The 16,588-nt window shown below is 31.5% G+C and overlaps 1 protein-coding gene across 1 annotated transcript in view; it reads right to left on the bottom strand.

The window, feature by feature from the left end:
- The window catches only part of LOC107457554 (uncharacterized), an 85,642-nt gene that overhangs the window by 31,282 nt on the left and 37,772 nt on the right, over positions 1 to 16,588 (bottom strand). Inside the window, exons 6-10 of the mRNA XM_043044937.3 lie at positions 15,293 to 15,353; positions 13,093 to 13,191; positions 5,635 to 5,745; positions 1,874 to 2,017; positions 67 to 124 (exon numbers count right to left, since the gene is read on the bottom strand). Of these exons, the coding sequence (XP_042900871.2) occupies positions 67 to 124; positions 1,874 to 2,017; positions 5,635 to 5,745; positions 13,093 to 13,191; positions 15,293 to 15,353 (473 nt within the window). The remainder of the gene's footprint in view (positions 1 to 66; positions 125 to 1,873; positions 2,018 to 5,634; positions 5,746 to 13,092; positions 13,192 to 15,292; positions 15,354 to 16,588) is intronic.

Genomic DNA, 16,588 nt, shown 5'->3' with positions numbered 1-16,588 from the left:
AAAAAGAATTAAGAAACTGCAAATAAAATAAAATAAAAAAAATTATAATTCATTTGGTATTCTTACCATCAATGGTATCAAGTTGTCTGGACTGCCGACTTTTACTTTTTTCTAAATCTTTTTCCTAAACAATAAAATAAATAAATATTTTTCACTGATTTCGTGAATTAATCGTAGTTTTTGCAATGTCTTAAATTAATTTAAATATGATATACTAAGTAACAATGAAACATTTTTAGCGTAATGGGTATTAGAATTAAAATGACAATTTAAAAAAATGACTGACCTAACCTATGTGTAACTCTTAATCCCAAAAGTAAAGAATAATATAAGAATAACTAAATGCTTTAGGTATTTTAACGAAACCCTTAAACAAATCCCCATATTTAAACAAAACAGTCAAATAGCCATAAATACGATGGTATTCAAATGTTAAACGGTGAGAAAATCCATTTATTAACTGCTTTCAGCTAATACGGTTAGACAACCAGAATTTTATCACAACAACTAGATCCACCTAATGAAGCCCTTAGCTTCCTGCAGATGGGTACATATTACAGCCGAGTAGACTATTCTGTCAATCTCATGACCGACGGACCTGGGATGCGAATCCCAGCGCTGATACTACAATAATTCCTCCATTCCCTTTAGCACATAAATAGTTTACAGTGTCTTATGCACCCTAATTTGTGACCCTGGCATATAGAATACGATACTCTCATTAAAGCGTTAATGGCAGTAGCATAAAGCTGTTAAACTATCTCCAATGTCTGAGTAAATTTATTTTATATGGTTTTGAAGCCACGCTAGTTGCAAATGATTAAGAAATCGTATAGTTTTATATTCATGATTTTTTAACCATAATAGTAGTAAACGGTTTCAAAACCAGAAAGATGAAAAAATTTCTTTACCGTAAATTTTAAGGTTAATTGGATGGACAGATTGCTGCCAGATATTTCACCATAATTTTAGAATGAAAATTCTAACAGTGTTTTGGAACACCAAAACGCTGGGTAAATTTTACCTAAGTGCTTTAGTAATGATTTCGATAAAATTAACTATAACATACGGTTTCATAATATGCTATAAAATTTAGTAAATATAACAAAATTTGTTAATTTGGGTAATCTTATCATGATACCTTAAAGCACGGCACAACAATCATTTATTCGGATATTTAGTTGTCTGATTGGTATTTTTACGTAAATGTGTGGTATAATTTTGAAAACCAGAATTTCCGGTCAACCGTTCCCATAGGAATAGAAAAACTACCAAATAGATGGTTAAAATGTCGTATTTTTTAAAAACCGGAATCAAGCTGTTCTTTTACGAGAAAAGTCATTATCGTACAATTTAGAAATTTTACCAATTTTTTTTCCGTGTAAGAACCAGGATCTATTTTTCTTGAGACAGCATTTTATCAAATAAAAAATAATATAACCATTTTTTGCTTTATAAAATTATGAAATTATATTTAGACAAATATAGATTTGATTTAATACAATCTGAAATTAAGTAAAGTTGTCAGAAATATACTATTCTTCCAAAACTTTTGCTAGATCTTAAAAGTCATTAAATGGTATGTTATTTTTTAGCTGTACATAATATTTGTTAAATAAATGTTTCATGTACTCAGAATCACCGATTTTTCGCCACATAATTTGTCTAATGCTGTACTTTCACGATTTTTGCTTACGTTTTGGGTAACTATGCTTTTAAATATGTGATTGAATTTTCATATTCGAATCCTTTGGCTTATAATATTTCGCGTTTCACTTACTTAAATATACTTATTAATTAAAATAGAGTTAGGAGTATTTAATAAAAATAGGTCTAGGTAAAATGGATATAGGTAAAATATGTCTATGCTTACAAGCTCTGATATTCTGTCTAGAAGATTTTGTACTTCTCTTCTTTTATTGTCAAGACTCAGCTGTGCTTGCAGAAGGGCTTCGTCTTTACGTAAAAGCTCATCAGATCTTTGGCTGTTAGATAATGAAGATGGTGGTGGTACCGTCTGTAAATAGAAATAGAAATCGCACTTCATATAGAATAATAGAACAACTCTACAACGCTGAAAAATAAATGTAAATAAACATGTTTTGGAATAAAAATGCGGGTTAAATATGTCATGGCACTTCAGGCTGCCTGTACAGTAACACATAATGTTTAATTGCCTGTTAAACTGAAAATATTATTACGTGTTGAATAAATACACGTAGCAAAGTTTGGAATACAGCTGCAGGTTAAATGTAGATCCACATAATTTTGAATAAAAATGCGGGTTGAATGTAGCATGACATTACAAGTCACGATATATGTTCCTTTAGACTTTAAGTTAATAATATTACACAATATTAATAATATTAATATCTAATATATATAATTCTCTTACGTGGCTCCCAAATTTTGGCTGTATTTCTTTTCCCCCGGTGGCAACGTTTGCTTTGTTTTGTTTACGTTACTATTTCTCTTACACGGCGAATCGACCAATGATTTCCGCTAAAAATGTCACTTGCCCAATCTAGCTGAGGTGGCTCAACATATAGAGCTTTTAAAAACGGAAACTGAAATAACCAGAGAGCATCAGCTGCGGCAATCTCATACTATTAAGCTAGGCAAAAGTGAGTAGTCTTTGTCGATAGATCTCTGTTTTAGTATTTTGTCGAAAGCGCTTTTTTCACGAATTTATATATCACGAATTTATTTGACGATTTTTGATTTATATCACGAATTATACTATAGCACATTTCTAATAGGTTTAACGAATTGCATGTCATTTATTTGAATTCAAATTTATTTTAATGACTTAGTATTTACTAAACAGATGTAATTTAAAAAAAAAAAAAAAAAAAAGTTTTTATATGGATTTGAATGATTGTTTTGAATTCTTAGAATTTTGCGCACTTGCAATGTACCTAAGTTAGTAGCGAGCGAAACGAACTTTGTTTGCGAAGCAAACCATATGAGATTGCGTAGCAATTTTTGGGGGTTGGCGACCGTTAGCCAGCATGGGGCGCAGCCCACGTGTTATTAAAAATAATATTACACGTAGAATAACATAATATAGAATACCTCTGAGTTTTAAATGTTGATCAACATTATTTTGAATTGCAATACCGGTTAAATATAGCATGACATTCCAAGTCATCTAAACAGTTGCGCTATATGTTAAATTACATGTTAAATTGAAATTATTCTTATAAATGGAATGATCATATCTGAAACATCATAATTTAGAATACCACTTCAGGTTAAACGCAGATCAACACAATTTATCATATCAATGCAGGTAAAATGTAGCATGACATTCCAAGCGCACTGTTGAGTTTAACTGAAAATACTGTTGTTTGCTGAATTGAAAATATAATTATGCATTAATTGCATGTTAAATACAGAAAAACATTGCATGTTACTAGAAATTTTAAATAAATACATTTCATTGAAGAGTTTTTACTCTTATCAGAACAAGTAGGAAACAATTTTTCCACCAAATTTCTTATTAGGTGCCTTTTGAGTTACAAGTATAATAATTATGCAGAGCGAAAACTATCAACTCTATTTAAGAGCAAGTTGAAGAGATGCGAGACAACAAAAATTTAGATAACAGATATATCCAGTCAAAATGCTGAATTAAAAAAAAAGTATTATATAGTATATGGTCGTTTTCAAATAAAAAAAATCTGGTATTCCTATTCTTATTCATAATTTTAAAGTGTTGCAGTTGGGTTAAAAAATATACATTAAAAATGCATGAATAACAAATTATGGTATACAGCGTAAAAAAATAATTAAAAAAAGAACACCCTAAATATGTATCTAAAAAATATTTTAACTCACTAGATTAGTTAAAATTGACTTAGTTATTAGAAAAAATATTCTATTTTGCTGTACAGTGTGAAAAAATCCCGAATTATTCCAAATAACTTTAGATCTAATGATCGGATCTTCACGTTCTAGGACTCATTCTTAAGGGAGGGTTCGAGGGAGGAACTTCAAATATGCTAATTAATTAGTACAAACGATATTTTAAGTTACGAAATCAGACACAAAAAAGTACTTTCTCTGAATAAACATACATTTTTTTCGACGGATTCGTAATTTCGACTCCCAAAACATAGGGGACAATAGGGAAATATGGTTATCATAGTTTGGTCAGAAGAGCGATCCCAAGATTGAACCCTCAATGTTAATTTTACTTTATGTTTATTTCACCATGTTTCGAGAACTTTAAACTCGAGAACTTGGGATGACATTCCAAAATGCCCTCCAGACTGAACTATTTACTCCGTATTTCTCAAATTGCGACTACCTCTTATTTTTAGAGGGTCAAATATCCGAATCCATAAAAAAGATGTATTTTATCGGAGAAGATCCAATCATTTGGTCAAAAATTATTCAAAGTAATTCGTTTTTTTGTCAAATTATTCACCTCGTAGCAGAGAGTTTATAAGCAAATGATTTATAAGTAACGTTTAATTTTAAAAGCTTGATCAATTATTTGTGTCCAATATCATTTAGAATACGCTTACGAAAAACATTAAAAATACGTTTTTTGAAACTAAAAAAAAGAAAGAAAAAGAAGGACAAAAAATTAAATTACTCAATTTCGAAACAGAGTTTAAATGAAAGAGTTAAACGTTTAAATTGCAGTTAAATAAACCTCTTGAATAAACTAATTAGTAATCTTTCGAAAATGGTCCTCAATTTTAAAACGGTTTTTGAACAAATACGGCCATACGAACACTATTAAAATCCGAAATATTATATGATAGATTTTTGCAAATAAACTTACCTGCTTCTTGTTTGTTGGATTTTACATAAAATAAATCATGAAAGATTTAAAAGTCTTTCAATTGTTTTTATTATTTCTATCTTTGGCAAAACCTCGCTTTAAGATCTTAAGTTTAGCAAAATAAATTATTCATGTTAATAAATACATTTATTTTGCAACTAAACCATTTTTATTATAGTGAGCTTTAAAATAAATTTAAACTGTAAAAGGTAATTAAACATTTGGATAATTAAACAAACAAGGGGGAACTCCATCTCACACAGCTAGAAATTTCTCTGAAAAAATGGTTAAATAACAATTTATTCAGTTGTTATTTTACCATATTCAAACAAAACAATCAAGTAACAATAAGTAAAATGGTATTCAAATTGTTAACTGAGAAAAAAAAACCACTTATTAATTGCTTTTACCTAATACGGTTAAACAACCAGAATTTTATCGCGCCAAATAAGCCCACCTAATGAAGCCACTTAGTTCCCCCTGGTTCACTCAGATCGGTATATACTGTAGTCGAGAAGGCTAATTTGACAAGCTCGTGACCGACAGAAAGGGAGTTCCTGGACATTTAAAATACGATACTTTCATAAAGCAGCTAATCTATCTGTAATATTGAGCTCAGTATTTGTACGGTTTCGAAGCCATGTAAGTTGTAAATGGTTAAAAAACAGTATAGTTTTGTATTCATGGTATTTTAACCATACTTGCTGTAAACGGTTGCAAAATCGTAAAGGAAAAAAATTTTCTTCACCATAAATATTTAAATTAATTGGATGGACAGATTATATGGAATGAAATATGTACAAATATAACAATAATTTTGAAATAAAAATTATAATCACCAGTTTCTTTGTCTGACATTCTTGTATTTTACTCTCAGATTGCCTCAGTTTTTCTTTCAATGACGTTATTTCTTCATTAAGACGTTTTATTTGGTCTTGCAACACACCATCCTGTAAAAAATATATAAGGATCAAACGATATAGCATAAAATTTATTAATTATTATATTTAAAAAAATTTCTAGGAATGCATGGTTCACACAATGACTTGATACGATATTAAATACCTCATCAGCTGAAAGTACATTGTCAGCTTAAAATGCCTAGTAATGGAAAAGAAAATTGAGGTTTTCTGCTTAAAGCTTTTTAATTAGCAAGTTAAGACTGTTGTACAAATGCTCCGTCGTTGTATGAAATGATGCTTTCTTGCTATTTTCTTGACTGCTGTGAGTTCCCTGCTGTTACCCATGGCTGTTAAGACAAGTTTTACCTATCTAAAGTCAGCGCCGCCTATGCTTTTTCTAAACTTCGCGCAAAACCGTCAGAATGGTAAAAGCCAGAGTTTTGTGAAGATGAAAAGCGTAAGTAAACTATTTTTTATTATTTTTAAACATACTCCAATGCTACATTAGCAAGGCTAAAAAAATTGCAAAATTTGAAAATAAGGTAGTGAATTTGATAGTTTTAATCTACGTGAAAAAATGTCGCCAAATTGATGATATTTAACACTGCTTTTCGAAGCTCTTGTCGTCAAGGAAAATAAAAAAAAAGCCATAGTTTAGGCACCTTACACTTGAAACAATGTGATTATTTTAAATTCTATATATAACCGTGGCGTGAAGAATTATCTGGGCTTTAGATCAGACAAGCAACTTAAATATTTTAAAAGTTATTAAACTTTTATTAAAAATTTCAAATTTGGCGACACTTTTCCACCCAGATGAAAATAATCAAAATGACTTGTCTTATTCACAGTTTTTGTAGATTTTCATGAGCCAAAGTATTGCAGCATTGGAGTAAGTTTCTAAATATTAAGAAAATAGAACACAAACGTTTTTCATTTTCACAGAACAGTGGTTTTTCTCTAAATTGGCGTTTTGCGCCTTTTTCCAAATAAGCGTCGACAGCGCTGGTCTTAGATAGGGTAAACTTGTCCTAACACTCATGAGTAACAGCTTCAAACTCACATCAGTTATAAACATAGCATATTGTAAGAAACAACTTTTAAAAGAAAAACAAAACAATACTTTTATTAAAATTTACGCACACCGTTATTCTAAAAACTCAAAATCTATTTCGTACACAAGAACTGCTGTTGCCAAAACATGGAATACTAAATATGTAATAAGAATATAATTAATGTTCACGTGCACACTTTTACACTCGACCATCCTGACTTTTGGACGACCTCGTCCCTTCAAAACAAGTTATAATCCTTCAAGTAATGCGGCACTTTTTTACATCTCTTTGGTCTACTGTTATCTTGGCTTAAATTTTTATTTGGATCGTCGTTGCATTGATTTGTACTGTTGTTGTCGTTTATGGGTTCACAAGCAATGAAGTTTTCCTTACTTCCAGTAATATTGTCCCCATCATCAGACAGATCTTCGTCGTTGACCTGAAATAGTTTCATTTGCGAAGCGTGGGCGGTAGTCGTATAACTATGTTGCCGTCTTCTTCCTTGTCCAACTACGCGTAAATCAGTAACTTGATAAGTGTCGGATGGTAATATTTTGATGACTGTTAAAGGACCTCTGTACTTAACTTGGGTTTTAGTGTTAGATAAGGCAGTTTGTTCAGGTAATCGTCTTACGACCACAACGTCACCTATATTGTACTTAAATGCATCACATCGATGTTTGTCATAATTCCTTTTCATCTTTTCCTGTGCAATGATAATACGTTCCTGGGCATCTCTTTGCAGTTTTGTTGGATTTACGTAGTCATTTGATGTTGGTAGTAGATCTTGAGGAAAATATCCAGGCTTTACTGGCGTGTATCCATACAAGAGTTCAAAAGGGGGTTTTCCAGTCGACTTACTCGGAGACCAGTTAATACACCGTTGTACTTCTGGTAATATTTTATCCCAATCCTTGTGAGATTCCGTTTGGAGATTGGAAGATATCATTGGAATAAGTATACGATTGATGCGTTCAGCTTGTCCATTAGCTTGTGGTCTTTGACTGGAATTTAAAGTATGCTTGATTCCTAATTGCTTACAATAGCCTTCAAACGCCGAGGACGTGAAGCAGCTCCCTCTGTCTGTAATGATTCGCCTCGGAGAACCAAAATCATCAGTAAATTCATCGAGGTACTTCAAAACGCTTTTAGTTGAGCAACTAGGACATGGACGAAGGCGCACAAACTTAGTCATATTGTCGACAAAAACCAAAAGCTCCTTGTTGCGAGCTGAACTTGTTACAAATGGGCCAAGGAAATCCTTATGCACAACTTCAAATGGGCGACTACCAGGTGGAATGGCATTAAGTTTACCTTGAGCTTTCCCACCTGGTACTTTTGTAAATGCACATACGACGCACTGTCGTATATGCTGCTTGATATAACTTGCCATACGAGGAAACCAAAACTATTGACATATCATTTGAATTACTTTCTCAACTCCAAAATGACCAGAAAAGTCGTGGAAACGAACAGCAAGATACTTTCTCATTGATTTTGGCATTACAAACAACTTTCGTGTCTTGTTTCTATCACCTGATTCATAATGGAGGCGATAAAGTATTCCGTTAATCAACTCGAAATTATCGGCTAGTTGTTTTTCTTCTTGTGATCTATTTGTCTTTATTTTTCTTAAGGAAAATACAATTTTTTGCAAATCTTGATCTTGAGCTTGTATGAGGGCTACCCTGTCTTCTTCAGTAGAGATGTAAAATACCGTAGGCTCTCTTGTTAGTTCTACAGGACTCGTAATGTCTATTTCATGCAATGGTGTGCAAATTCTTTCTTCGACTGGTGAACGACTAAGGGCATCTACATGAGCCATTTTAGTACCATCTCGGTGTTTAACATTATAATTAAATTCGCTCAACAGTTCAGTCCATCTCGCTACCTGGGGTTTAATGTTCTTTTGCGTGTTCAAGTATGTTATTGCTGAACAATCGGTGACTAATGTAAATTGCAAACCCAACAACAAAGGGCGAAGTCTAGTCATTGACCATACCGCAGCTATCAGTTCTAAACGACTTGAATGATACTTTTCTTCTTCAGGAGTTGTTCGGCGACTTACGGAATAAACTAACTGAAAAGCACTAGACTTATTTCGTTGCAAGAGCATTCCAGCTAATCCAACAGAGCTTGCATCAGTGTGTAATTCAGTTTCATCGCGTGGATCAAATAGTTTCAACACTGGTCTCGATACTAATTTAGAACGTAAGTTTTCAAAAGCAACATTTTGATCATCAGTCCATGTGAACGATGAATTTTTCTTTAGCATCCTTGTGAGGGGTTCAGCAATTGAAGCATATCGTGTTATAAATCGGCGAAAGAAACTTGTTAAGCCAAGAAAACGACGCAATTCATCTTTAGTCTTTGGAGCGGGGTATTCAGCAATGGCAGCAAGTTTTCTTGGACCTGGTCGTATTCCATTTTTATCAATTACAAATCCCAAATACTCAATATCTGACATTCCGAATTCACATTTAGATAGCTTCAGTGTTACACCAGCTTTTAGCAACTTTTCAAGTACTTGTCGAAGCTTCACTATCATATCATCAAAGCCAATCGAACCGAAGAATATATCGTCAATATAACATGATACACCGTTCCAAAGCAAATCACCCAAAGCTAATGACATCGCTCGCTGAAAAACAGGTGGTCCATTCGATAAGCCAAAAAACAAACGTGTAGGCTCATAATGTCCATCAGGGGTTGTAAAAGCTGCCTTTCGTGAGGATTCTTCATCCATTGCTATCTGATTAAATCCTTGACATGCATCAAGGATGCAGAATAAACTAAAACCAGACAGTCTTTCAAGCAAATCATCGATGCAGGGTAATGGAAATTTATCCTTACTAGTTTGTGAATTTAAATGTCTGTAATCAATTACCATACGATGATCACCAGTTTTCTTAGATACAAGCAAAACAGGGCTACTGTATTCAGAAGAACTGTCACGAATAACACCCTGATCTTTTAATTCTTGAACGATTTCTCTTAAAACTTGTCTCTCGTAGTTCGAAGCTCGGTAGGGTGAACGAGAAACAGGTTTACTACCTGGTGTCTCAATGATACGCATTATAGTATTATTAATGCATCCTAGTTCATCTTGTTTTAAAGCAAAACACAGCCTAAATTCATTTAACAAATCGCATAAAATTTGCTGCTGTTCCTTATTTATTGATGGTCCAATTTTAACACATTCTCTATCGATAGGATTTCGCACAATTTCTTTTGCTAATAAAACGGCTGGGGTTGAATCCGCATCTTCTTTAACCATTGAATTGTAACTATTTTCAGATACCAAATTTCCTCGCAAGATAACACGATTTTTCTGTAATTGTAATTTTACGCTACTAGGATTCACGACGGGCACTTGGGATTTACCATCGTGGATAGCAAACGTAACATCCTTGCTTAGACCATCTCGATCACTGCAGGAAATAAATCCGTTTTGAGACTTGCATGCACTGAAGACAGTTACCAATTGAACTGTACGTGGTTCAATCGCGCACTTTTCGAGGGTCTTCAACACAACCATATCAGGCATTTCATTAATCTGGAAATCATGCAAAAAATCCAGCTCTTCCACGTGAACTAACTTGGACCTGCCTTGATTTCTAACCATTATTATCTCGGGTGAGTCAATGATGTCGTTTCCGATGAGAACATCCGGGCCTTCAAATGTATCATCAGTTACTACATAAAACAGAACTTCCTTCAGCTTTACCCTGTCTATAGTCACATTAAGTATGATAATTCCTAGTGACTCCCTTACACCTCCAATACCTCGAATTCGTGTAACTATATTTTTATGAATATTTTTATTAAGCGTCTGTGCAAAACTATATTTTAACATAGATATATCAGCAGCGGTATCCATAAGAGCACTAGTATTTACTTCTTCTATGATAATATTCTTCGTTGTACTATTACTGGAACTGGGTAAAAACGAAACTGCATTGACTAATGGGAAAGACGCTCTCTTTAGACATTCCTTTGTACCATGTCCTTCTGTTTTGCAGGCAGTACAAAACTTTGGACGTTTTGGCTTTACACAATCACGGGCAAAATGGCCGGTATCATAACAATTGTAGCAAACAGTTTGATTATTAGTTGTACTTCGACTTGGTTCTGTTTGTTTGCCCTTGGCGATATTTTCTTCTTTCAAAAACTTATTGTTACTATATTTATTATTATACTGAATATGATTCTTAAAAACATCTTTGAGTTCAATAAATTCATCTACCTTTTCAGCTAATGTATAGGGTGAAATTATATGGGTCCACTGATCCAAGTAACGTTCTCGTATATCTGGCGGCACCCGAGCTTTCATTCGATCTGTGATGATCAGGTCTTTTAAACTCTCAAAACTACTTATTTTAAGTCCTGCAGTCCACCCATTAAAATACGTTTCAAGCTCGTGGTAATATTCTTTCCATGACTTTCCATCAGTATTCTCATGAGAATAAAAAAGTTGTCTAAATTTTTCAGGACTTAGTCTGTAGCACTTAAGCAGAAGAGATTTAACATAGTCATAATTTTCTGACTGTTCTTCTGGTTCTCTCATTATCATTTGGACAATTTCACTTGGTAACTGGTTAATTAAACATGCCATCCACAATGTACTTGGCATTTGTACTCTTTTCATTACTCTCTCGAAATGTACTAAATAAAGGCTGATATCCTCATTACTCGTAGAAAACTTTCTCAGTTGTGACTGCCAATCAACTTTTGGCGACGATGTTATTACTTCAGTTTCGACTACTTCTGAAGTTTTAGCAGCAATATCTAACTTCTTGAGTTCCAATTCATGTTCCCGATCGGCTTTTTCTTTCTCTTCTTGACGAAGGCGCTCGGCCTTTTCTTTCTCTTCTTGACGGAGGCGCTCGGCTTTTTCTTTCTCTTCTTGGCGAAGGCGCTCGGCTTTTTCTTTCTCTTCTTGACGAAGGCGTTCGGCGTCTTCAACTAAATTTTCTACCATTCCTCGAACCATTTCTTCATCGTAATTCTCGCTATTCAATATTAACTTTCTCAAGTCAGGGATTTTCAAAGTGGTAGACGAAGCATCTTCAGATAACTCATTAGCTATGTAACGTAACTGATCTTTACGAAGTCGCGATAAAAATGCCATTTCAAACTCAAAACTCAAAATTAATTACAGTTGCCTGTTTATCCCACTTCTGATAATGTAAGAAACAACTTTTAAAAGAAAAACAAAACAATACTTTTATTAAAATTTACGCACACCGTTATTCTAAAAACTCAAAATCTATTTCGTACACAAGAACTGCTGTTGCCATAACATGGAATACTAAATATGTAATAAGAATACAATTAATGTTCACGTGCACACTTTTACAATATTATTTGCAAGAAAGCACTATTTCATATTACGACGGAACCTTCGAAAAACAGCTTTAAGTTGTTTTTCCATCCTAAAACGCTGGTCGTTCAATGGCGAGCAGATATCTATAGTACGTCATGACAAGATGATATATATCGTGTAAAATAATCGCTTTGCTTCAAGTGCAAGACTTTGAAAAATCTTGTTAAGTTATACTGTTATCTTAAATTGTATATAGTATTCTTAATGCACCAAAGATATTATTTCTGACAAAGGCTTTTCTGCATTTCGACATGTAAAAGGCACCCTACAGTTTGTAAAAATCAATTAAAAATGGAGCCTTTACACATTCAAGAAAGTCACAGTTTGCGTTGATACAGCAGTGCTTAAAAAATAACTATACAATTTTACTCTGTTAGAGATTTCAGTTTCTTATAGCTCTTCTAATTTTCTTAAAACTTGTGAAAGGAATTTGAGTGATTGAATCTTAAAATAAATGTTTATTTAAAACAAAAATTCAAATATAAAATTACATGTGAGTAATGTACTCACACACGGTGCAAAAAAATTCTGATAATTTTTTTTTCAATATATATATATATATATATATATATATATATATATATATATATATATATATATATATATATATATATATATATATATATATATATATATATATATATATATATATATATATATATGTATATATATATATATATATATATATATATATATATATATATATATATATATATATATATATATATATATATATATATATATATATATATACATAATTTCCTCACAATGCATCATTATTATCCCACCATCAAACAAAAACAGGTGTCTAAATTCAGTTTTACCCAACAAAAATAAAAGACGTAACCATGCTCTTATTGTGTAAAACTAAAGCGTGGGAGCTAATACACGTAGAAAAAGCGTTGTTCTTTTAAGTGATTCGATTTACATAAATGAGCTGGCAAATATTCTTACAGGAGTGGCACCTTCTGATATCATCTCATTTTTACGCATTTCCTGATCCAATCTTCTCTCCAGATTCTCGATCCTCCTCTTCTCCTTCTCTCTCTCAGACTGTCAAAAAAATATGTATGCAATCTCAATTAAAATATTCTCTTCATGCAGATAAATAGTGATCATAATGACTGATAATGGAATTAATTAAAATTTGATGAACGGGTAATTTATTTTATATCCTGCATCATAGCTAAAAGTAGCTTGTTGGCTAGAATATTAAGTTGAGGAATTATAATCAATGATGTAGATAAACAATAAAAATTAAATTATTTATGAAATCTACTGGTAACTCTTTCTGAGAAATCGGTTCAATCATGAAACATAATCTAGGTGTCTTCATGTTATTACACCGAGCATGTACACTGTAAAAAAGAGTTGTAAATTCTGCAGAAAAAAACCGTTCAAAGATAAATGCATGCTTTCTTTCTGTTTTTAATCGTTCGCCAGGCGTTGCAAAATCGTGTTTTTTTCCACGGATGTTCTTTGTATATCTGACGGTTTAAAGCTGTTATTCATATTACAGTTTTTCTCTGCTTTTCGCCCTAACTATAAACGGATTAAAACTGTGAATTCTTTTCTAGTTCAGTCCATTAAATTTTGATTAACATAAGACTTTTAAAACTAACTACTAACTTACTTTTTTTTTAAAAATCATTTTAAGATTATTTTCTAGACTTGCTCTTACTTTTCAGAAACTATTTATGGTTTTGAAGATCAATTAAATAAAATTACTATTTGACTTTATTGTCAAATTAATACTCTACCTGATTATTATCTGTTTTTGGATATACTTTTTCGGCATGTTAAATTGCCAGATATTTCTATAAGGTTGGGTCAATATAGTTTTAAACATTTTTTCCCTTAAATATGATTTAAAGATAAGTAAGTAAGACTATAAAGATAAATGCCTTAAGTAAGACTTGAAAGATAAAGGCGTTTAACATTTTTTTTCATAACTGATCACCAAATGAGTTGTCGTTCAATGGACAGAGCGCCCGCCTCCCTTTAAGGTGACCTGCGTTCGAATCCTTGCATTGACCGGTCATGCGAATTCTGCTCTCGACTTGCATCAACCAGAATGGTGACATAATTCGTTTATGGAGTTTATATAGTTAACCAAAATTTTTGGTAAACCTTTGCCACAAAAATAGAAAAATGACCAAATAAATGACTTAAACTCTGCATGTTTTTTAGTTTAATTACCAAAATTATGTTTTTTTCTTTTTTTTTCTTCCTTTTTTTTAATTTATTTTTACTGGAAATGAACCAGAATTTTTTCTTTGTACTGCTACTTATAAAATTACTGACGAATAATATTGTACGTAAAATGTTAAGGTATGCAAAAACATGATTTTGGGCAAAATCTTCCGAAGTGAGTTTAATATAAATTTGGAATTCCTGCAGTTGTAGCTTACTAAGAATATTTTACTTTTGTTTCTAATCCAATTATTTACAAAGTTATGGCAGTTTTTGTGCATGGTGATAACATTGGATAGACTAATGATTTTAAGTCTTTAAATGCTTTTATAGCAAAATCTTTTTTTTTCCATTTTACACCACCTTAAACATTTTACACCACCTTATCTCATGTAATTTTTAAAATAATTGCCTACAATTCTTCATGAGTGTTTATGATTACAGCACGCACATTTTGACTAACTGATCGTTTTAACTACAGACTAATAGAAAAAAGTAGAATTTCATTATTTATGCATGTTTTTTTTTTTTTTTGCAAAGACAAGTGCGAAATTTTTTAAAATTTGCTTTCTTAATTACATTGATCCCTAACTCAGTAGCATATGCACTTGCTTTTAAGATAATAGTTCAAAACATAGTTGAGCTTTCTGAATAAAATCCTCAAAGGATATTTGGTTTTAGGAGATAGAAATTTTTTTACTGTGCTTAGCGTATAAGTAAAAAATTTCATATTTTCAAATGGCCATCAAAAAATAATAATAATTTTTATACTAGTTTTATAAGCTCTTACACTTAGGAAATTAAACTGGTTTTTTGAAATTTAATATTAATATTTAAAAAAAAGTTGTCGAAACTAGTTGAATACCTTAAATGAGAAAATTAATATAATTTTTATTTAAATGAAACCAATTCCTAAACGAAATTTAAGTCGTTGTAAAAATTAAAAAAGAACATCACTTACCTCAATATCATCCTTTCCAATGCATTCTTCTTCTATTCTAAATTCGAGCTCTTCGACTTTTCTGGAAAAAATATTATGTATGATTTCAAAATTGTTAGATTCAATGAAAGAGAAGAATGTTTTGCAACAATTCACTTTTATAAAAATTCGGACAAAACTTTGCTGAATCAAAACGTTATTGTAATTTTTTTTCCTTTGAAATATAGAACATTAAATGAACTACTATAAATTTTTATTAAGAGATTCGATATTCATTTATTTATTTCACTTTGCATTAATCTTATTTTTGAAACGAACGTAAGTTGAAATTCATAAAAAAATTAAAAACAAAACGAAAATGTTTATTTGAGACTTTAAAAAAAATTATTTTAAGACTTCAGTACTATTGTCTTTTACATTCAGAGAAATATAGCACGAATATTGCTGTAATTTGTAACATTCAGAACTGAACAAGTTATTTCAAACACAAACGTGCTTTTTTTGCTCGGTTGTTCTTGTATTCAAAGGGTATAATTACATAATTGCTATTTTTTATGATTCAGACAGGTGTTCCAAAGCAACAAAACATACCTTACATTGATAACTTAACATTTTTTTTTATTCCCGTAACTACTTGATTAATGAGAAACATACCATTATTGTATTATAATTATTTTTGATTATACATTTGTAAGAAAATTATTGACCGTAATATCATTAAAATGTATTAGCGTCAGATACCTCATAAATAACGTTTATAAAGTTTATTTTTCAAAGTTGAAACAAAAGTAATTAAGTTTATCTACACATTATAAATGAGTTATGAAAGCAAAATAAAAAAAATATTTATTTTCCAGTCATGTTCATATGCATATTATCTAATAATGAAAAAGATCGCTAATTGTAATAAATTGTGACTAATACTAGCTTAAGTACTCAGAGAGTATACAAAATAGGTTCAGAAAATAAGTTGATGAAATAGGTAGCATAATTTTCTAACATTTAATTTTGATTTGAGTGCTTAAAAATATATGCATGAGATATTGGATTCCCTCTGAAGATTCCAGGTTGAAAAATTTATATTTCTGCTGCACTTGTCTAAAATTTTCAACCAATTTCATATGTATTTTATGCAGCCTGATCAAACTTTTGCTCTAACATTTTAGTTTTAGAAAACATCACTGTAAGAAAGGTTTCTTTTTATAACAGTCGTTGAACAGCCGACCCATTTTTTGGGTTTACGACTACTAATGTTCAACTCCGTTGCCTTGTAATTTTGAACCCGATCCAGAAGACAAGGGAATTCTTGGATCAAGT

Source organism: Parasteatoda tepidariorum, chromosome 6, assembly GCF_982258835.1.
Source record: "Parasteatoda tepidariorum strain Cologne lab strain chromosome 6, Ptep-v5.0, whole genome shotgun sequence".
NCBI classification, from domain to species: domain Eukaryota; kingdom Metazoa; phylum Arthropoda; class Arachnida; order Araneae; family Theridiidae; genus Parasteatoda; species Parasteatoda tepidariorum.
The sequence above is the reverse complement of the archived record's forward strand: the minus strand, read 5'-3'. Positions and strand labels throughout refer to the sequence as shown.